Source organism: Aulostomus chinensis, chromosome 12 (assembly GCF_037954235.1).
Source record: "Aulostomus chinensis isolate RoL2024-O1b breed Wild chromosome 12, RoL_Achi_v1.0, whole genome shotgun sequence".
In the NCBI taxonomy this organism is placed as follows: Eukaryota; Metazoa; Chordata; class Actinopteri; order Syngnathiformes; family Aulostomidae; genus Aulostomus; species Aulostomus chinensis.
The window spans coordinates 3,869,912-3,892,167 of record NC_141331.1 but is presented as its reverse complement, the minus strand read 5'-3'; the positions used below and the strand labels follow the sequence as shown (position 1 = coordinate 3,892,167).

General features: G+C 43.8%; 3 protein-coding genes across 6 annotated transcripts in view; 2 read left to right on the top strand and 1 right to left on the bottom strand.

Annotated features, from left to right (window-relative positions):
* Positions 1 to 6,316, top strand: part of parp14rs1 (poly(ADP-ribose) polymerase family member 14-related sequence 1) — a 15,661-nt gene extending 9,345 nt beyond the window's left edge. The window contains exons 11-17 of one of the 2 annotated variants that reach the window (XM_086219695.1): positions 209 to 271; positions 458 to 634; positions 1,190 to 1,417; positions 1,520 to 2,134; positions 2,275 to 2,411; positions 2,802 to 2,976; positions 5,415 to 6,316. In XM_086219695.1, the coding sequence (XP_086075821.1) occupies positions 209 to 271; positions 458 to 634; positions 1,190 to 1,417; positions 1,520 to 2,134; positions 2,275 to 2,411; positions 2,802 to 2,976; positions 5,415 to 5,698 (1,679 nt within the window). In that variant the 3' untranslated portion in view covers positions 5,699 to 6,316. Of the gene's footprint in view, positions 1 to 208; positions 272 to 457; positions 635 to 1,189; positions 1,418 to 1,519; positions 2,135 to 2,274; positions 2,412 to 2,801; positions 2,977 to 3,243; positions 5,326 to 5,414 lie in introns of those variants that run through there. The other variant, XM_086219694.1, reaches the window with a different exon arrangement.
* parp9 (poly(ADP-ribose) polymerase family member 9) overlaps positions 1 to 8,895 on the bottom strand; it is a 24,065-nt gene extending 15,170 nt beyond the window's left edge. The window contains exon 1 of one of the 2 annotated variants that reach the window (XM_086219700.1): positions 8,428 to 8,895. The gene's annotated coding sequence lies outside the window, so the exon portion shown is untranslated. Of the gene's footprint in view, positions 1 to 7,335; positions 7,360 to 8,427 lie in introns of those variants that run through there. The other variant, XM_086219701.1, reaches the window with a different exon arrangement.
* Positions 8,420 to 22,256, top strand: esyt3 (extended synaptotagmin-like protein 3). 2 transcript variants are annotated; one of them, XM_086219696.1, is made up of 23 exons: positions 8,420 to 8,951; positions 11,578 to 11,619; positions 12,415 to 12,549; positions 13,135 to 13,211; positions 13,309 to 13,378; positions 13,487 to 13,576; positions 13,678 to 13,733; positions 14,392 to 14,512; positions 14,677 to 14,853; positions 15,348 to 15,430; positions 15,703 to 15,751; positions 15,908 to 15,997; positions 16,544 to 16,606; positions 16,710 to 16,769; positions 18,187 to 18,258; positions 18,383 to 18,469; positions 18,961 to 19,110; positions 19,294 to 19,634; positions 19,759 to 19,857; positions 20,211 to 20,342; positions 20,418 to 20,523; positions 21,314 to 21,363; positions 21,756 to 22,256. In XM_086219696.1, the coding sequence occupies exons 1-23, from the start codon at positions 8,598 to 8,600 to the stop codon at positions 21,793 to 21,795; spliced, it is 2,544 nt and encodes an 847-aa protein (XP_086075822.1). In that variant the 5' UTR covers positions 8,420 to 8,597; the 3' UTR covers positions 21,796 to 22,256. The 2 variants fall into 2 exon arrangements, with proteins under 2 accessions (XP_086075822.1, XP_086075823.1); XM_086219697.1 differs by lacking the exon at positions 8,420 to 8,951 and adding an exon at positions 8,972 to 9,442.

Sequence of the window (22,256 nt, the reverse complement as noted above, 5' to 3'; positions counted from 1 at the left end):
GAGCAAGAACGCTCTGCTAGTTCGGTGCAGTCATTCTTGGTCGGTATTCTTAACAATTCATTTAATGTGACATCAATGACGACCCAATGTAATTGTATGTTCATAGCACCTACAGTGTGTGCTCGTCCATGGCCAGTGGTTTCCCTGGCCAAAAAACAAATGCAACTGATTTTGTATTTGTTACGTATCTATCCTTTCTCTTGTCTAGGGGTATCGAAGGCTATTCTGGATGCAGCTGGTCAGGCTGTTGAAGATGAATGTCAAACTCTTGGTAAAAATAATACTGTCGTCCATAAGGAAGTATATTACTACAACCAAAGTGTAACAATTTTTGCTGGAAAAATGAACACAGCCTGTTACAAACCCAATTCTGTCATACTAAACTACAGATTTATGACCAAAATACAGATTCACACACATAATTCTCAAGGTTCAAATCCACTTTCTGCAATTGTAGGTGCCCAGCCTAACACAGGAATGATAATGACCAATCCAGGAAACCTCAACTGCAAGAAGATTCTCCACCTAGTCGGAAGAGCAGACGCCGTACAAGTCAAGAAGGTTGTAAAAGAAGCTCTTCAAATGTGTTCTCAGAACTCATACATCTCCGTCTCCTTTCCTGCCATCGGCACAGGTGAGATTCATCAGCAGGATGTGGAATTAGTCGTTTGTAAAAGCCTGATGTATTCATTGACCTCAGTCAGAGTGTATTTGCAAACCTGCTGAAAACTCAAGACACACAGCCGACAGCTTCGTCAGTGTAAGATCCTGTTCAGATCGGAATTTCATCACAAGTGCGCATCCTCAAGTACGCGAGATCTGATCACCGAGACAATATTCAGAGTCGGCCTGGGCCCGAGCCACATTGAAGGACCGCCTCAAACACCGTCTTCTACTGAAACAGAAACTCGGAGTGATCTATGAGGGAATTGCAGCATATTAACTACAGCATAATAGGATAGTTTTGTTTGCCAGAAAGACGAACAGCTCCAGTCTATGTCGTTTTGATTTCTCTCTGCTCTCAATTTCCTCCTTAGTAGATTCGGGGCAACTTGCACCACTTCCTGACTCATTAAAAAGTTAATTTCGCTAAACAAATAATGAACTTGTGATTGGATCCCTTCATACCATTGCCAGGTCTGTTTGATTGTGACACTAGCTTGCTTTTTTCCCTATTATTCTATTTCAGGTCAAGGAAATGTAGATGCAAGGCAAGTGGCGGATGCCATGTTGGACGCAGTGATTGAGGTGCTGAATCCAAATACTCCTAGCACCTTGAAGACCATCCGGATAATTATTTTCCAGGCCCCCATGCTTACAGAGTTCTACAAAAGTATGCAACAGAAGGAATGCGTTCATCAGAAACAGAAGGGAGGGTTTTTGGCCAAACTGAGCGCCGTTGGTGGCAAGATCAAATGTAAATACACTATAAGGAAGAAAAAAGTGTTTTTAATCTTAAATCTCTAGAAGTCTTGAATCTAAAAATCTAATGTTTGAATGTGGAATCTTATTTTCTCAGCATATATTGTTGGTGAAAATGCTGACAAGCCAGAGAAGGAAGGAGATTTCATCATTGATGCTCTTGAAGGGGACCCTTCTTGCTTCCACATTTGTAGTGACTCTCAGACTCATGTCGACTTGGCCAAGCAGTGGATCAACGACCTGATATCCAAAGAGTACAGTAGGTTCACCATCCAAGAAAACACCATACTAAGCTTCTCTGATGAAGACCACGAGCGTATTTTCGCCATTCAGAAGAAAAGAGGTGTGAGCATCAGGATTGAAAGCAAGGAGGCCCAAGCCTCAATCACCATCGAGGGACCCAGCAAGGAGTTGCTTGGTGCGACCCAAGAGATTCAAGAGATGTTGAAGAGGATAAGAGATAAGGAGGAGCTCAACAGGAAAGTGGACATTGCGAGCACAGTGGCAGACTGGCAATATAAAATGAAGGGGCTCAAGTTTCAGAGTTTTGATGAAATTACTAACTTGAAGCTTGAGGAAGCATGGGAGAAGCAGCAGCCTACTATAAAAGTCACACTTAAGGGTCAAGAATATACAGTCACCATACCAAACGGGCCTGGCATCGACAAACAGGGAGGTACCATCGAGATAAAGCGAATTGACAAACTCAAAGGTATGTCACTGATAAAAGCAGATTTTTCAGCCTGTTTCTCTTGATCCCAACCTGTCCAGCTGACTGCTGTCATAAGGATCTGGTTGTAAAGGGAACTGAACAGAACCAAACAGAACTGAAACCGTTTGCTATGTTGCCAGGTCAAGATGTGCCTGAGCACTGGGATACCATGCCAGTCAACACCACAAGTCTGAGGGTCGACATCAAGTCTGGAACAACAGAGCACACTGAAATCCTGAATCTGTTCCAGGCCACATGCAAACTGACAGTACTTAAGGTAGGGCGTTCAATTGCCTGCAGGTAAAATACAATAATTCATTTCCTGAGTAGCCCTGTTCCATTTCTAATCCTTTAAATTAACAATTTTAAAGTGTCTCATATGGATTTGCTACATATTGTAGTAAATGCTTCAACAAAAAAGGCCACTTGATTTGAGAAATGTAAAATAAAAGATGTCTTCCTGTGTCAGCGGTATCTTCAATATCTTTAACATGCCTTGATAGATTTTGTGCGTGATGACATTTCATTTCTTCACTGGCAAGCGGGGCAGCTTACTGCATCTGTCAGATACCTCCGGGGCGACGCACCGTGACTACTGCCCATAGTAATTTACCAAAAAACAGAAACACAGCAGAATTCATAATAATGTACTTTTTGGCAACTTTAGATCGAGAGAATCCAGAATCCTGTACTGTGGAAGAGCCTCCAAATCAAGAAGCGCGACATGGAGGTGAGGAATGGTCACCAGAATAACGAGAAACGTCTGTTCCATGGTACCATGGAAGCTACTGTGGCCACCATTAATGAACGAGGCTTCAACAGAAGTTTCGCAGGAATGAATGGTAAGGTTCCACGTCTTAATTAGACAGTCAGTTGCAGACTGGGGGGGGGGGGGGGGGGTAGAGTAGAGGGGCTGATTCGCCACAGTGGTCCTCAGTCTGACTCACAAGCTTTCACGCCTCCACACAGTTTGCTTTCAGTCTGTCCTGAGTTTGTGAAAAAGGACACTCACTCCTTTCCCTGCTTGAATCTTGTGACCCTGTTATCCTTTGCGAGCTTCCTTTGGTATTAACACATTAACTGAGTGTCTGCTGCTCTCTCATTTTCAGCTGCTCATTATGGCAATGGCACGTACTTTGCTGTCAAAGCGAGCTACTCTGCCCACAACACCTACTCCAAGCCAAACGCAAATGGAGAGAAATTCATGTACATCTGTCGCGTGCTGACCGGGGAATTCACCACTGGAAAAACAAACATGATCGTGCCGCCAGCAAAGGGCCTCTCCAATGACTTGTATGACAGTGTCGTGGACAACGTACAAAACCCCAGCATATTTGTTGTCTTCCACGACACCCAGGCATATCCTGAATACTTGATTACATGTAAACAGTAAAGCCATGTGACGAGCTCAGGGATAACACTGGAAGGAGGTATTGTTTGTATCTTTATTCTGAGAAAAACAAAACAAAAAACTAACTAAAATACCATACCTCCTGGGCAAACAAGACTTCTGAATTTGCAGGAAAAAAAATCCTACTTTTTAAATCACATTTATATAACTATAAATAAATCGATAAGTTGATAATTGTGCTCTGAAACAAAGGTTTTGATTACAAACATTCTGTTTTTACAGTAAAGATACAAAAGAAACTCTCCACAAGCACCTTACACTTTACTTTGTCTTACAGCATTAACTGCTGCTTTTTTATTTGTTCCTTATTTGTAACCTTGTTTATCCAGTCATTCTCATTTACAAGCAACCAGTAATTACTCATTAAAGTATTTGCAATCAGTGATGTTAAACGTCTCAAGATGGTCTTGACAACTGCTGGAACTGTTGAATGGTGCTGAAAATTAAACTGGAGAATTGAGAGGCTGACGGGAATGAACTGCTCGGTTCCCGGGAATCGTGTGTGTAAACCTGCCGGTCTGCATGTGTAGATCCAAGTTTAGTAAAAAGTTATCTGATGTTCCGGTTAACGAGCCTGCATGAATAAACCTCAACATGCACACAAATGATTAACCTGCTTCATATGTGTTTTAATTTATCCAGACCTAACTCATTTATGTGAAATAATTGATCCATTTTAAGATCAGACCAAACTGATAAAATAACTGATCGGACCTTTATTTATTTATTTTTTTAATTCTCCTGGGATACTTTTCTACATGGTCTGGTAAATGTCTTCAGTTATTTTTTAATTCCAGTTAACTGCCTCTTTGCTTTTTAGTTGGGTCTAGCGATGCGAAAGAGCCACGTTCGTTCATGGCCTCTCCCCCCGCTCACTCGCTCCTTCGTTCTGCCAACCATTGCTTCTTATTCATCCAATCGCTGCCTGACCTTGGTCCTTCTGTAGTGGTTGGCTTGTTTTTCTTTCCTTTTTTCTTCATTTATTATTATTTTACCTTCTTGTCCTCGCTTTCCCGGTCCAGTCTCGGCTTATTTTGGTAGTGGTAGTCCTGGTGTCCTCTCTGATTCCTATTTCCACTCTTATCTGTCAAGGGCCTCCCACAGAGAGAATTACTTCTAATGTCCCGGTCGCTGGAGAGTAGACGAGTCAGGTAGCACCTCATCAGCGACCGTCTCCATTTAATTTTGTTCATTCAACCCCACAGACCCTTGCTGAGGGGAAATGAAAGGAGAGACCAAAGCAACCTCTTCCTCTAATCCCACACACCCCTGCCGCAGCAGAGGTAGGGGGTAGTCAGCCCATCTGGTTTCGAAACCGGGTCTAGGGATTACCAAACAGGGATTACAGTCAGGGAGCACGTTCTGTATCCCATAGACCCATGTTTGAGATAAGGATGGGACGGCTTCCCATACCTCCACTCTACCTCGTCATGGCAACTCCTAGTCCTGGTTCTTCAGCCCAGACTTCCCCTGTCACTGCTGGCCCCTTAATTGCCATGAACAACCCTCCGGGACTCCCACGGCCCTCAGTCGCAGCTTGAACGGCCAAAGTTCTATGATGTGGAGACTGGGTCCCTTGGCCCTGGCCATATGGCAGAAATGATTGCCCTCTCTTTGCCATCGGTGTTCAAGCAGTGCTCAAACAGCCTTGAGAAAGTGATATGAAACAGTAACAACGGAAAACACAGTCACTGCCCTCCTGACTGTTTGTTTACCGTGTTATCTGGTGCATACCTGGTGTCAACCCTCAATAGATAAAAGGGCCAGTCACCTCTTCTCGCGCGTTTCCTCAGGAGTACGCAGGTATGTGCAGCGGGAAAAGGGTTTGTCAACTTATTAACTGAGTGTCTGCTGCTCTCTCATTTTCAGCTGCTCATTATGGCAATGGCACGTACTTTGCTGTCAAAGCGAGCTACTCTGCCCAGGACCTCTACTCCAGGCCAAATGGAAATGGGGAGAAATTCATGTACATCTGTCGCGTGCTGACCGGGGAATTCACCGCTGGAAAAACAAACATGATCGTGCCGCCAGCAAAGGGCCTCTCCAATGACTTGTATGACAGTGTCGTGGACAACGTACAAAACCCCAGCATATTTGTTGTCTTCCACGACACCCAGACATATCCTGAATACTTGATTACATTTAAAAGATAAAGCCATGGGATGAGAAAACACTGTCAGGGTATAATTGTGTGTGCTTATTGTGCTAAGAAAACAGTACAAAATACCATACTTGTGCAACCGACAGGAGATTTTCAGATTTTCTCAGAAAAGTCCCTCTTATCGTGTGTGTTTGACTTGCAGTAAACCTTTTAGTTGCTAATTATACTCTGAAACAATTTTAGGTACAAGCACGTTCTGTTTGTATCGTAAATATGCAAAAGAATCTAGACGCAAGTGCCTTACATTTTAGCCTGCCTCCCAATATTCATTAACCGCTGCTTTTTGATTTGTTCCTTTTTTTTCTTTGTAACTGGGACTCTTGTTTACAAGCAACCAGTAATTCTTCATTGAAGTATTTGCAATCAGTGGTGTTTTAACGCCTTGACATTTTCTAGAAATAGCTGTCCGACAACTGAGGAACGGTGCTGAGCATTAAAGCAGAGAATGAGAGCCTGACAGGAGTGAACTGCTCAGTTCCAGGAAGTCATGTGCGTAAACCTGCCAGTCTGCATGCGCAGATCAAGTTCACGATCACATAGTTTCTAAAGTACAAAGTTAACTGATGTATCAGTAAACAAGTCCGCACAAATAAACCTAAACATGCAAACAAATGAGGAACCTGCTTCATGTGTTTGATTTAAGTTGATGTCCTGTGGAGTTAGAAATCCTCAGATTATTTATTGCTAAATTGCTTTGCAGGTGCTATGCATTCTTTTACTCTGTGGATCTTGGATGTGGGTCTGCAGTGTTTCCATCAGGTATAAATATTGTAGATTTTCAAAGGATATTTGCAAATGTAATCGGTCATTAACAATGTCTAAGAATATTGAAACACTTCAAACAAAAACGGAAGAGATTCATCGCGAGGTGTTGGACACGCACTTTTGGGGGGTACTTTTTTGCCTGTAGCAGTGTTTTCTCTATGCCCCGAGTCTGACCCCCAACCTGGAGGACCAGAGGATCGTCAGGCCTCTACCCTTGGACCTGTCCGACTGGTGTCTTAGTAGGAGCAAACCCCCTGACCATGACAAGGTGGGGAGAACTAAAAAATGAAACAAATAAAAATCCCTTCATCCAGATTTTAGCAAATCAATTCCATAAGACAATCACAAGAGTCTAAATCTCAAATACAAGTTTAAACTAACAGTAAGACTTTTCACCACACCCAATATTTACAAAACTAATAGGTAGTCTGATAGAAGAAATCAAAGCATCAAGCCTTCTCTCAAACAGCACAACAAACACCACAACAGGCTGTACGACGTAGAACAACACTTAACAACAACCCCCTTTTCTCAGGTACAGGTGTAACCCCACAGCAAACTGACAACGTCAAAATGAACGCCTCCTGCCTCCACTCCCCTCTCCGGTGTTTCTCTACAACAACAGCCTCCTGCTGCCCTTGGCTACAAAGGTCTGGGTCCAACAGACTCGAGTCCTTCTTCCTCAGTCTGAGGAGCAGCGAACTCTGCTCTGCTTCGTCTCTGTGCTTGTGTGACCGTCAGACGCTCCACTCCCACAGGCACACGGGAGAAGAGCAGTAGCGCTGCTGGCCTGCTACAAATGTAGTTTAAAAGTATTTTATGTCTAATTTTGTTTTTATTGTTGATGATCTTATCAGGACTTACTTGTAAAGAGACTTCCTGGAAGTCTTCCTGTCAAACTCCACTTAGTTGCGTTCTTTCCTGGGGTCTGAAATCTGACTCCAGCGTTAGGGTATGACGTCATTGAGACATTTGCATACGAAGAGTGATTGGCTATTTACTGACGGGTTGTGGATGTGTGTACGTGTGTGTGTGTGGGGGGGGGGGGGTTAGGGGGGCGTAGCATGTGAAACTACACGAATACACACACACACACAGAGGGCGAGAGATGAGCAAATGCTGAACTTGTGTCTTTTTCACCGGACGCCACAACAAGTGCGAATAATTGCGTTCATTTTTAAACAATCATTTTGTGGGTAACCTATTCAGCAAACATCCTAAACTCTTAAATTTTCATTTGAGAGGGCACAACGCTCCTTTGAGGGGGCAGTGCCCTCTCTTGCCTCAGCCCCGATGTGGAGTCTGGGTCCCATCGACAGCACTGGGCCCTGAACGGTGTCAGAGCTTTTCTTAGAGACCGTCTCTCTGGCTTCATCTGCTGGTCAGACTGCATCAGCACTCAGCCACAAACTAGAATATATAATCATCTCTTGATAAATTAAAAAGTGCTGCATTTTGGCTGCTTGGGTGTGGATCAGGCATTCATCTGTAGGGGATTCAACCCATGAAGTGCTGATATCAAAAGGGATTCTTTTTCTTTGCGTGGTTCTGCGAGTGAGAACCCATTAGGGCCAAACTAAATTCGGTATGGATGGACACTATTTGAGGTGCGCAATATGTTTAAATGTTCCTAGTTGGGCTGGACCTGCCTGTTACAAGTGGTTGTTGTTGTCCACTTTACTTTTGGAAGGGGTCAAAGGGGGTCCAAGCTCCGTGTTGGACCACGTTAATATTTGTTGATCAAGTTTATCCTCAATATCAGTGAATCAACTACCACTACAAATACATAGTTGTAGTTTTGTTTTTGTTTTTTTTCCATCTATGACACCGCCTTTACTGGTGTAAAAACAACAAAAAAACAACACCGGCAGTGAACTACGAGTCAGAAACCAACTTCCCTCTGCTGGAATTGCGTCCCCACCCACCCCACCCATGGGCTCAGGTGTGCCTACGTACCTGTGTCAAACACGGAAGCTCGGAGAGTGTCCCGGCCTGCTGCACCTCTAGGGAGTGTGGATGTTGGCTTTATTCCACCGTGGGAAGCTCCACACAACTGAGGCGCGTCGAGGGAGAAGATCCAGGCTGGAATCACTGACAATTTCGGAACCAAGCGGGAATTCGACTCGATGTCATCCGCCGGTCAGATGCCTCCAGGCGGCCCGGCGGAGGGAGCGGGGCTTGCCAGAGCTCTGCCCGAATCCGGCAGCGCGGAGAACCTGAGCCCGTCCGCTGTTAACCGGCTCCTCATGGAATTCCTCATGTACTTCGGGCGGGCCATCCTGCTCTTCTACCCCGTGTACCTGACAGGTTACCTGGGCCTCAGCATCAGCTGGGTGCTGCTGTGCATGGTCATGATCACCTGGTGGAAGAAGAACCGCCAGTGGAAAGACTCCCGGATCGGAACCGCCATTGACTTTGTGGACAACGAATCACAAGTGATCAACAAGGAGCTGCAAGGAGCCTTACAGATGGCGTCATGGGTATGTTCTACGTCATACTACACATGATGTAGGCTACGCCACTGCCTGATGCTGTCTTGCTTTAAGGTACAAGGCAGAAACTCACAACTGTCCAATACTGGAACTTGTCAATCAAAGCAAAACTTAAAAATAAAACTGCATAAAACACCCTTGGATCAACCTGTTGCCTTGACAACAAAGTCAGGTTAATTGCATGACACGGCAGAGTTGAAGGGTCGAGCAAGCAGAGTTTTGCAGCAGGTTTCGTCGTCCCAATTTGCACCACACCCACGTCAGATGTGACTCATGGGAACTAGGAAGGCAGAGAGAGAGCGAGTGGCTGTTCAACGCCAGAAGAATGTGACGTAGAGCAGAGTTCCTCAGTCCTGCTCCTCAAGCTACACTGCCCTGCATGTTTTGGACGTGTCCCTGCTCCAACGCACCCGATTCAAGTGTTCGGCTCGTCACTAGGCTCTGCTGAGGTCTGATCATGAGCCACTCATTTCAATCAGGTGTGTTGGAGGACTGAGAAACGCTGATGTAGAGCACTGAGTATGGAAGCCGGGAGCGGCTAAACTCACAAATGTTATATCGCAGTTTGCTCACAGTACAGAGATGCTTTAAATCCCAAGATTATGAACTAACCGACACTTTATTGGAACAAAATGAGCTTTTAAAAATGAAAAATCTCAAGATCATGCAATAATTTACTTGTCATGATCTTTACACAGTTGTAAAATAGTTGTGCTTACACCCCTTCAAGGCTTCCGTACCTGATTTGAAACAGTAAAATAAGCTGAACTGAGGTCAGTTGATTTTATCTGAAGTATAAGCAGATTTTTAACGAAACTTTTTTTTTTGCAGCGTTTCAAAATATACATTTATTCAGTTTGTCTATCATCCGTTTTCACTCAACATTGGATGCAAATCACTTCACAAATCCATACCATTTGTTTCATTGGTAGATTATCATTAATCCAACAGATTAGTCGTATTTCATTATTTATCGTACATTCACATTTTCCCACGCAAAATTAAGTTAGAGTCTCCTAACAATTATTGAAGTGGATTCAGAGACTTGTCTTTGGCAATATATTGTATTTAAATTTAGTTTAATACAAATTTGCCATGATGTGTCAGTGTGATGGGTGAAACTTGTTAGGATAAAAAAAAAAAAAAATCTTGCCTTATATTTTGCTGTAACATCTGATACTTTGACCAGGAAATACTTAGAGAGAGTTTTTAATGTTAGACACAATGTTGACGCTACTGGCAGTTTCGGCCATTTTCATTTCCCTTTAACTTCAATCAGTTTGAGTTATTTAAGTAGATGCTGTTCCCTTGCAGAATATTTTTTTTCCGGAAAAAAATCCACAATACGATGTCACAGTCAGACTGTATTTGATATATAGTGATAATTTCCCAGCTCTAATTCTAAACTTCTGTTACAGTTTGGTTTACAGCAAAGAAGCTTGGGTAAGAAGGAAGTAATACTGCGTCCCTCTCCGCGTCAGTAATTCAACCACGTAATGCCATAAATGTCTGTCTTGGATCTGCCAGCATGGACTTAATAAAATTGTAATTTTTATTTTTTTATTTTTATTTTGAATGATAGATAATTCATAATTAAACACACAATCACACAATCAGGTGTGAACCAGCAGGTCTTCTGTGCAGAGGTCGTCGATGCGCTGTAGTTCACCGTTACCCGACAGATGGCTCAGAAAGAACATGTCCACGTAAATTGTACATTTCTGTTTACATCTACGCTCTATTTGTGACATTTTTACTGCTTTACTTTCACTGTCATACTGGCATTTATAGAGCACCTCATGGATGAGGTAGTTGTTTTTTTGTTTTTTAAGCCGAACCAGATGTTAGCCTCTCCACGGTTTCCCTCCACCAAAGGCAAATGTTTTTTTTGTTTTTTTGTTTTTTTTACATTGGATGATTACTGAAAATCAGCTCTGTGGAAAATAAAAGTTTAAGAGACTCGCTCCTTTCATTTTATCTTCACTTCACAAAACCATTTCGAGGATGTCTCGAAGCATGATTGCTAAAAGTCCAAAGCTAACGTTATGCTACGATCAAGCGACACCTCCGTCTTCAGCTTCACCACAGCTAAGCTTCACACTTCTTCTGTTGTCAGCTCTGCTTTTTAGCCAGTTCTTTAGCCAACCTCTTTTTTTAAGACACTTGAATAGCTTTCAGTGGACCATTGTGATATTTGCTGATGAATTTTATGATATGGAACTAAACATAAAATGACTCTAGCGTGACTTGAGCACTCAGCAGTCAAACCACTGACTTTGACAGGAGGTCACTGGATGTTCAGCTATGCTAACGTCAGGACTCGTTCCTGCGCTACTCTATTTCGGTTTTCTTTTCTGCATAATAGTTTTGAGTCACGGCGTGGCTCTACTTCCGGCTTCTCTGTACTGAAGATGCGCTGACTCACATCTGCTGAAGGTTCAGACCCCGACCATCGATGGCCGTTACTGACAATCCCACTCAAACAATCTGAACGGTCCTTTTTAATATAATCCTCATCCTGCATGCCACCGTTTTATATAAAATCAAGGTGTGTTGTGATTCCTACTGACTGTAAAATCCATCTGATGTTACTTTCATGTTTTCTTTATCAAAGATCCACTTCCCTGATGTTGAGAAAGTCGACTGGCTCAATAAGGTAAAGTATCACTTCCGCCTGCTCTGCTGTTTCAGCTGAACAGATTCTGATTTCGAACCCCAGCATTATAGTTCTCAAACAAGCACCCGCGTTCTATACGCTTCCTGATTTTCTCCGTTGATTTTTTTTTCAGCAAATCTTCACATAAAACGTTGTAATCTGGGAGCTGAGCTAACCAGCAAGAAGATGAACCATGACCAGAAAATATTTGATTCTTTGCAACAACAAAAATAAAAGTAGAAATTGGGGAGAAAAAAAAAAACCCCACATGTTAAGGTACAAGACTATGAACATAATTATCATAAGTGTTCAGGAACTACTCACCCCATACGGCTTTGCAAATGACCGCTTGTGTTGCTGCTTGCTCACGTGTCAAAATGATCTTCTCATCCATGAAAAAAAAGCCAAGTCCCGTTACTCTGACTGTGTTTCTCTCAAACGGAAAGTTCAGTAAGCACTTCCATGGCAACAGTGGGCTCCACCAATCGGTCGATTGTTCTTGAGGATTATGGGTAGTGTAGTATTCCTCAATGAGGTAACGATTAAAACCTTTAGTCATGGTTGACCTGATTCGGACCGTGAGGGTTCCCCAGGAGACAGTGGCGTTACAAACCTGCCCACTCGTGGCGAGGCGACATCTTGGCTGATCATATATGTCAGGTTTATGGCTGCCAGGTGTGTCTCTAGCGTATAAATGTGCTGCAGGTGTAACCTCTATTTCCTGTATTTAAGTGATATTGTCACTGTTTTGTGTAGGTGTAGTGTTACGATTCCTGTTGTGTCCGGTGTGTTCAGGTGCTGGAGCAAGCCTGGCCTTTCTTTGGGATGTACATGGAGAAGCTCCTCAGAGAGAACATTCAGGAATCGGTCCGACTCTCCAGTTCTGCACTCAAAACCTTCAAGTTTACCAAAATCCACTTCGGGCACGTCGTGAGTTGAATTTTAGCCCCCTTTTCTACCTTGACACCTGCTTTAATAGCCCTTTTTAGATGTATATTTAAAGCAAAGCCACCTCAACGTGATTGAGGCATAGAATGTAATCAGTCAATCAAGTTTTATACATTAAGAACCGTTCAAACAAATCAACTTGAAATTCAAAATGCTTTAAAACCAAATGACCAAACAAAAGACGTTGAAATATGATGTACGATGAGGAAATATGATGAAGATGTGAAATGATTAGGACAACCGTAAATTATTACAAATAAACAGATACAAGCACAAGGCAGGGGATTAAAATGATCACTAATAACAGATAAAACCAAACCAAAACACACGATTTGTTGTAAAATTCTTTAAAAATCAGGACGCGGAAGCCAGACAGAACAGAGGTTTTTGCTCCCGCGTCCTGGAGATGAGTTACTCAGAGCGGATGGTTCTCACCGCTGCGTGCGATAAACCGGCTGGTTTAAAGGAACACCCTTTTAAATGAGTCATGTTGAATCCTTGGCCACGAGTGGAGGTTCTAGATGAGGTTCTAGTGTTGGTTCCTCTAGACTGTCTCTCCGTCTGCAGCCCCTCAGGATCACTGGGATGAAGGCGTACACCCACGAGGTGGACCACAGGGAGGTGATCCTGGACATGACTATATGGTTGGTTCCACGCTGTACTGCTTTCTGGTCTCTCAGTTCTAAGTGAGAGACGTGTGGGTTCTGTGTTCCTCATTTACCAGCATCGCTCCCTTTGTAGTTACGAAAGTGACGTGGACATCGACACGGAGGTGACGGCATCTATCGTAGCTGGCGTCAAAGGACTTACCGTGAGTTTCTTTGAACCGGCGGATTCTTCTTGCGGTTCTCAAAGAAAAACAAAAACGTGTCTAGAAGTGAATCAGTAGACATATTGATGTGCCTCCTCGTCTCCCCAGCTTCACGGGGTCATCAGGGTCATTCTGGAGCCTCTCATTGGTCAATCGCCCTTGGTGGGAGGGGTCACCTTTTTTTTCATTCGCCGCCCGGTGAGTCTGAATACAGATATTTAATGTACAACACTGTAACCAGTCGTGTGTTTTGATAAGTTTAAAATGATGAATGTCTTTTTTTTCTTTCTTTTTTTAAGACCCTTGAGATCAACTGGACAGGCATGACCAACCTGCTGGACTCCCCAGGCTTCAGGTGGGTCCTCACAGAACAACCTGCCGAGTCAAGTTGACGGCTATTTTTACTAGTCTCTTGCTACAGGTTCTTTTTAGTTTCCATCCTCATCCAGTTTTTATTTAGTTGTAGCTGACTTAAAGTCCAAGCGTAGTCAACAGTCAAAGAAAACTCCCTTGTGGTGAACCTTAACTGCTGTCTTCAGGGGTTTGGGCGGTGTTTTGACTAAAATGCACATCACTTTAATTAAGCTGTTTGTCAGTTCATGATTTAGAAGGAGTTTTGATTTAGTTTCAGTTGACAAAACTTGGGGGAAAAAAAAAAAAGCATAGTTGATGACGAATTCAGATCAAATTCGGCAAAAACTCAGGTTGTCTCATTCGTGTGAATGGAGATGGTTGGTGTTGGCTGTGGGGGTCGGGGCCAAAGAAACACAACCTGATGTCACACGGCAGCAGCCAATCAGGGAAGCAGGAGATCAGACTGGAGGGGAAGCAGCGCTGCAGTGACACCATTTCCAAGTTCACGCCATGCAAACACACACGCCCACACCTGCAGCAGCGCCTGACTGGGTCTGAATCCAGCCTTAGACTGGCTGAACAGAACGGAGCTCCCCAACACCACGTAATGTTCGAGATGTTGGCTGCTTAGCTCTCCCCTGTCTCGTGTCCCCCTCTAGTTCCTTTTCCGAGGAGACCATCATGGACATCATTGCCTCTTTCATGGTGTTGCCCAACCGCATGTGTTTCCCTCTCATAGACCAGGTCAAAGTGGACCAGATGAGGTTCCCCCTACCTCGTGTATGTAAGAGATTCTTATCTGCTCTTCCCCTCAGTCACACGCTTTCCTCCTCTAAAATGTTATTTGGACCATTGATGTTAATTAAGCAGGTAGAGATCTAGTTTTTCTTTCAAGTGAGACAACATTGCGGGTCTGAAACCTGATTCCTGTCTCTGCTCCTCAGGGGGTGGTGAGAGTCCACTTGCTGGAGGCCAGAGACCTGGTTGCCAAGGATACATACATGCTGGGCATGGTGAAGGGCAAATCTGACCCTTACGCAAAACTCATAGTTGGTACCAAACAATTCAAGAGCAGGACGGTCAAAGAGAATTTACACCCAGTATGGAGAGAAGTGTATGAGGTGGGTTTGGAGGTCTCTCAGACCTCCTGGAGGAACCTGTTTTTCCCAGCACCTGAACCCTGGAGGGGCCATCGAGAGAGCGGAAGAATCCAGCCCATAAGACATAACCTCTCTCAGTTTAGTTGGGGGGGGGGGGGGGGGTTAAATCGTTTGCCCTTGAAATAAATTGTGGGAACACCTTGTATCTTGTGGACACAAAATGACTTAATTGAGGGAACAAGATACAGGTCATGCCCTGGTTTTTTTCTCTCAGTTTGTCCCCTCCAGGGATCCATAGAAACCAGCAAATGTCGCGTGTCCTCGGTTTTTAAATTGGAAGCTCAAGACAAACTGTCTTTCTTTTTCTCTCCTGCAGTTTGTTTACTGTTGTTCAACAATGATCTAATATCCCACCGGCTGTGGAATCTGTTATGAATCTGTTATGAATCTGGTGCCGTGTGTCTCGCCACGTCGGCTGTTCCGTCTCCTGAACGTCTTCCTGTTTTTGTCTGCAGTTTGTGGTCCACGAGGCTCCAGGACAGGAGCTGGAGGTGGAGCTGTTCGACGAGGACACAGATAAAGACGACTTCATTGGGAGGTAATTAACTCTCTAATGATACAAGGCTCAGAACTGTTTGAGTTCAGGCTTCTCGCCGGCTGCCCCGGTCCTGGGTCACCACCAGAAGCCAGTTTGTCGTACTTACTAAGGTTTTTCCCTCCAGTCTAAATTCTTGCTTGTGTTGTACGTCGCTTTGGACGAAAGCATCTGCCGAATGAAGAATGAAAACTGATGACTGATAGTGATTAAGATGCAATTAATGCATTATTCTTTGCTTGTTTTCACTCATAACGTGAACTTTCTGCTTTTAGGTATCACCTTGATCTTGGGGAAGTAAAGAGGGAGAAAGAAATGGACCAGGTGAGATTTTACGCTGTTTCCATCCGATAGAGCACGAACCTGTCGAGTTCCTCAATGTTCCTTAAAGAATATCTGGATATTTTGGAACAACAGCATGTTTTCTTTCAGTTTCACTTTAACTGAAGTCTTAAATCTCTCTCTCTCTCTCTGTGTTAGTGGTTTCCTCTCGACGATGTCCAGAATGGCGAAGTTCATCTCAAGCTTCATTGGCTGTCCCTTCAGAGTGACGCCAGCCTGCTGAAGGAGGTACGGCCGTATCCTGTATCCAGGAAAGTCTAGAAATCCAGTCAAACCCCCTGCGCAGTCCTGATGGCGTGGGTTAGCTGAGTTTTTGAGTGTAAAACTCGAAAACTGGTCCATATAATAGTTTCCAAACCAACAGGGGGCAGCAGATCAGCAGTCTACTCTGATTTTAAGGAATTGGAAACGCTACGCTAACTTCCCTAGCTTGAGCTAAAGGGCAGCACTCTCTTTATCCGTCAGTTTACATCCAACGCTCGCATATCAGTTTCCTCTGTATGTCCTCTGTATTGTCCTGGAGCGTGAGTGGCTGTCCCACTGTTGTCAGTGTCATACTGTAAATCGTCCATTTTGATTTTTATTGTGACGCATGTGTTGTGTTCAGTTTGACATATTTTAGCTCAAGGTGTGTGACACCCAGTCAAGGGATGAGAAGCAGGTGATATTTTTGGAGTGTAGTGGAGTCTTTTGATCGTGTTGCTTCCTCAGCCCTGAAAGTTGTCATTCAGCAGTCTGATTGGGTTTGTCTTGGTCCTGCTCTTCTCTCCTCAGTCTCTGGACGGCTATGCTTGTGCCATGCTAGCGGTGTATCTGGACTGCGCCACCAACCTGCCTGTGAGTGGCCTCATGTGTGTGCGTGTGTCTGTGTGCGTGTCTGTGTGTGTGTCTGTGTCTGTATGTGAGAGAACAAACCTGCTGACGGGATGTTTGTGTGCAGAAAGACCGCAGTGAGATCACGCAGCACCAGAAACACGGGAAGCACCAGAAGGAATCTCGGGTAAGAAGATGGCTTTGAAATCCTCTTACAGGTTAAATCATCCTTGTGTTTGCCTCAGTGTTTACTTCTATTTTCGTCTCACTGCTTTATTAATACCAGGCACAATTTTCAACATTTTCTCATAGGAAGACTATGATTTTTGTGAGGAGAAACAACCAAGAAGTAGTCATTTTAACCAGAAAGCACGGTGGCATGACGGTTCGGTGCTGACACCATGTGACTGAACATGTTTGATAGTTTCAAGACTCTGACTGTAACCAGTCAGCCAGGTGTGATCAGGTGTCTCTGAGTGTTACAGCTGAACCTTTCCGGTATTTCCTGTTTGTCCGGTGCGTGCTGCATGCCGTTGGTCTGGGTGTGTTGTTACCGGCTGGTGTTCATGTCATTTCTCCCTCGACCTGAAGCTCGTTTGGCATTTGTTCTTTTGAACGGGGAGGTTTTCGTTGTGAGGAGGAAAATCGTAAAAACGTAAAAGCAGCCGGCCCCACTGATTGAATCTGTGCTCTTGTGACATGACCATGATCCCTTTTAGGTTTGCGTCCAGCAATATTTGTAACTTCCTGTAGATCCTGCCACTCTGACGCCTGGTCATGTTGTAATCTCATTCACGTAATCTCAGTTTTTCCCCTGCTGGAATATTAAAGGGACTCAGGTCTATCCATTGGAAGCTTAACTACAGTCCATAACCTACCCTGGCACACGCTAGCTGTAGCTACTTCCTGTTTGTCATCCACATTCTTAGCTTATAACAGTGACTTGTGTTATTTACCAGCGTAAACATCTGTTTCACGTGTCCTGGGCGCATCTGCAGTGTGTTAGTGTGGAATGTAAAACATTCCAAAAACTGCGTGTTGACAAACTCTCAAATAGGCTCAAGTGAGCGAGAGTTCCTCCTGGGATCTGTGTTTCTCTGCTGCTGACACACGTAATATTTTCGCTCACCTGTTGACAGAAACAAGACAATGACGTGTAAGAGGTTTCCCAAGGCTTTTGCCAGTTCCTGAGATTGAGAAAGTGGGAAAAACAAAACTCACAAGAGTATTTAAACAAGAAATCTGATGCAGCATCAGGCCTTTCCCTCAAAAAGATAAATTAATGACTTAATCAAATTGTTGTTAACGTTCTTAGGCTTTTCTCAGGTTTTCATTTTAGTCTCCTAGAACATACGCTTGATTTCTTTCAGAAGCGGAGCCGCTGAAAAGTAACGAGCAACAAATTACCATGAATATTAGCAGGAAATTAGTAAAAGAAATGATGAAAAATGACCAGGAAAAAGAACAAAAAGGAACAGATTGAAGTGTATTTTTCAGAAATATGTTGTTTTTGTTTTTGTTTTGTTTTTTTACATGCAGTCAATGGATGAGTCATAAATCAATGTTCACAAACGTCTCACTGATCTTCACTCTTTCGGTTTCAGCTCACAAAGAAAGTCGACAACCCGAACTCCTTGGTGGAACTTTCCGTTGATCAGGACGTTCAGAAGAGCAAGGTACTGACTGCAGCGTGCTTGACTTTAGCAAGCTCCACTTTTGTTTCTGGGTGTGTGTGTGAAAGCAAAGATGTCGGTCGGTGCGGTTTCACCCTCACCGCCATGTGGTTTCTGCGTTTCTCAGGTTGTGTATGAATCCAAAGACCCGGCGTGGGAGCAAGGCTTCACCTTCTTTGTTCATGATGTTAAAACGCAGCAGCTCCTGGTTCAGGTGAGACATTTACGGTTTCCCTCATAAGAATCTCATGCTCTTAAAGAATTGTGTGTGTGTGTGTGTGTGGGGGTGGCGACAACACTTCCAGACCTTGAAAATGATCGCTGGATCAGTCCTCCACCAAGTTAGATGAGAAGCCCTCTGGTAGTTTTTGTGTAATCCGGCTCGCAGACAAACCAACAGTAAATGGCCATAATTTGAGATTACTTTTCTGTAACTGTATTCTCACATTTTCCTGTTTTGGCCAAATATATACGTGACAGTCAGGAGTTGATATGGAACAAGATGGCTGCGCTGTGGAGAAGCTCGCCCATCTTATTATTTTCTAATAAATGTCAGTTAGTAAAACTCTATTTAACTGTCATTTTCCCTCAGTTTCATCCTAATAAAAGCTAGAAAAAGAGAGCACAAGTGCAGAACTACACCCCGCGATGCTGCTCACATGTACTCAGCCACTACTTCAGTATTTGTACTTGTTGTTGTTGCAGGTCAAAGAGCAGGAGAGTAAGACCCAGCTGGGCGTTCTCACCCTGCCCCTCAGTCGCCTCCTCAACACCTCCAACATGATGCTGGACCAGAATTTCCCTCTGGAGCGCTCTGGGGCCAACAGCCACATCAAACTGAAGGCCACTCTCAGGGTGGGCTCTCTCTCTCTCTCTCTCTCTCTCTGTCTGTCTGTCTGTCTGTCTCTCTCTCTCTCTAACCCTAACGTGTCAAATGTCACATGAAGCATCCTAATGACGATGACACCAACTCATGATGTGCCTGTTGAATGGACCAAGAACGTTCTAATGTCAGCCATGTTCTCACATCACTCATAGGTTCTTACACTGGAGCAGCCACCACCCAAGGTGATCCTCACGCCTCCACAACCACAACCAGCACCACAGACCGTCCTGGAAGGCTCTTCCTCCCCCTCTGCAGCACTTTCCTCCAGTAATGTTCCCACGGTTCAGACCTCACCTCTGGCCCAGGGAGCGGATCCCCAGAACGGCTTAAATAAAGACTATCCATCCCATCACCGTGGTTCCATCCTGGCTGAAACCTGGGGGCCGTCCTCTGCCAAAACCAACATGCGTCGCTACGACTCCCACAGCCTGCTGTCGGAGAACTCCCTCGCTTCGTCACGTTTCGATATTTCAGACAGAGCTTCATATCCAGAGTGAGTTTGGTTAGCAAGATGTTGGATTTCTCTTTGTCTGTGACAAATAGAGCAGGAATAAAGTCTTCCTGGTCCCCGTGCTGTGGCAGAACTTCACCTTACAGAATGTTCATGACCTCTGCAGGGCCCTGAGGAAACATCAGGGTTCTCTAGGGGAGATCAACCTGACCGTACGTTACGCCACGCTGAGGAACAAACTCATCGTCCTGGTTAACTCCTGCAGGTACGCCAATAAAAACTGCGTTACAGAAACAAATTATTTAACACTGACGAGGAATTTTTTTTTGTGCCTGTTAAAGAATTTGCTGCATCGTGATGGTGTTGTTATCACCGACAGCATCATGAGTCACTCTGTCCCCTTTTTTAAAATAATTCATTTTTCAGCATTTTTCAAAAATATCTAAAGCACTTTTTTTTTAATATTTATCCAATGTGAATTCTGTGACTGAAAGATAGTAAATGGGAGAATTGCTATGACTGAACGTGCGTAATTTCCCTTTCTTTAGATCGTATTAACATTCAGAAGAACCAGTGGAAATTAAGCACGTTGCGTGTCTGTGTTGGTGTCATCTGCAGGAATTTATTCCGCTGCAGTGAGAACGGCACGGACTCGTATGTGAGGCTCTATTTGCTCCCCGACCAGTCCTGGAGACACAGAAAGAGGACACATGTCAAGAAGAGGACAGTCAATCCCATCTTCAACGACAAGTACATTCCCTGGACATGGAAATCTTCATCACATGCCCTCGTGTTCTCTCTATGTTAACGAATCTTTCATCACAGGTTCGAGTTTGATGTGTCCCTCGAGGAAGCAAAAACTCGGTCGTTGGACGTGGCGGTGAAAAACAATAGAATGTTCCACACACGGGAGAGGAAGGACATTGGTGTGGTACGAAGTGCTTCTTCTGACTGACTACTTGTGACATACTGATATGAATGGCAAACTGACACGTTGTAGTTCAGTGTTTTTTTTGTGTGTGTGTGTGTGTGTGTGTGTGTGTGTGTGTGTGTGTGTGTGTGTGTGTGTGTGTGAGAAAGTTAAAGGAACATGCCAACTGTTTGGGGAATTTAATTTTCCTTTTTTTTTTTAGGGCTAAACAAGCAGAAAGATCCCGTCTCTCCTCTCTGCTGCATTACAGAGCTCTAGACCCTCACTGCACGGCTAGTTAGCTTAGCTGCTATGAATGCTAGTAGTGAAAGACGTCTTTAAACACACTCTTCATCCTCTCTTCCAAGGTCGGCTATGATTGGTAACAGCAGACGCTCTTCTAGTCCTCAAGTCTTTGTTTTATTTACCAAAGTTACGATGAAACTTTTCAGACGTAGCATCAAATCACTACACCCAGTCAGGAAAGTAGTCCCGGGTATGTGCCCGACTAGAAAATTACACTGCTTGTAATTTTCAACGCTTTCTCATGGTGAATGTTAAGCGCAATTCTAGTTCTGTTCATGCAGGCTAAGACTGTTTTGGAGAAAAGTGTATTTGATGATATTTGAGGCTTTGCCCACTTCCCTACAATCAGCATTCATAGCGGCTAAGCTAACTAGCGGCTAGCCATCTGGTAAGGGTCAGTAATGCACACAGACAAGAGAGAAGAAGGTCTGTTTGTCTGGTCCTAAAAGTGATGGACAGCAAGAGTTTGTAAGCTCCTGTAACTGTGCTGTGTTTTTGTCCTCAGGTGCTGGTAGATTTAGCCCAGATGGATCTAGTCAAAGGCCTCACAGACTGGTACGACATCCCCCGCGTCTTTGGGAAAACACCTTTCATTCCAATATACTCAGAACTGGGGAACAGGGATGCCAAGGAAACTGCAGTAGAACATTTAATGAAGTCAGAAATCCAACGCAGACACTTGAGCAGGATCTGCTGAGCCTAAATTGCAAATATGACAGCTCACATGTGGCAGAATTAGCCTTTCATGATATTTAAACATTGTGTTCTTCAACGTGCGCAGAGTAAATTGTTTCCTGCTTCCATTAAATCAGTTTGGGATTGAGGGTCTTCCTGAACTCCCCTTTTCTCTTTTTTTTACGTGTGATTTATACATACAGTCTGAGTTAAACTGAAAGAGTGGAAATAAGTGACTTGAGGTTAAATTTCCTTTTCTCTTTCTCCGTTAGGTACGAGCTCACGTTAGCTGGAACGAAGAAATCCAGTTAGGTGTCCTGATAACTGCCTGAAGTCCCTTCCTCATCATCATGGACTAGAGTTTTCCTCCCATCACAGTTACTGAACGTGCATTCTAAAACACAACAGGGCTACACACAGCTATCCCTCATGATCTGACAACATTATCTGAATAAAGATACTGCAAATAATTATTATGAGCTGAGCAGATGCATAAAATTAAAATGTTAAATCATTCTCTCACAAATCATGTCAGTACATGAAGTATGTGTTTTGATATTCCATGTTTTTTTTTGTAATCATTTTTTTGGTGACAGACTACAACGTAAAGAAGAATGTTATTGCAAAGCATTTGTGTAATTAATCTGAAAATATTTATATTTCTTCTATATTAATCTACAGCTATTTTTAATGAGGGATTAGCCCAAGACATGTTTTTTTATTTCAAGTAAATAGTTGTATTAATAGTACACATGTAATTTAATATGGAAAAT

Bases quoted from the DNA above. Each gene is read 5' to 3' on its own strand.
- esyt3 (XM_086219696.1), top strand. From the start codon at position 8,598: ATGTCATCCGCCGGTCAGATGCCTCCAGGCGGCCCGGCGGAGGGAGCG. The intron at 11,620-12,414 runs GTAAAGTATCAC...CGGTGTGTTCAG, and splicing joins AAGTCGACTGGCTCAATAAG to GTGCTGGAGCAAGCCTGGCC. The intron at 13,212-13,308 runs GTTGGTTCCACG...CTCCCTTTGTAG, and splicing joins ATCCTGGACATGACTATATG to TTACGAAAGTGACGTGGACA.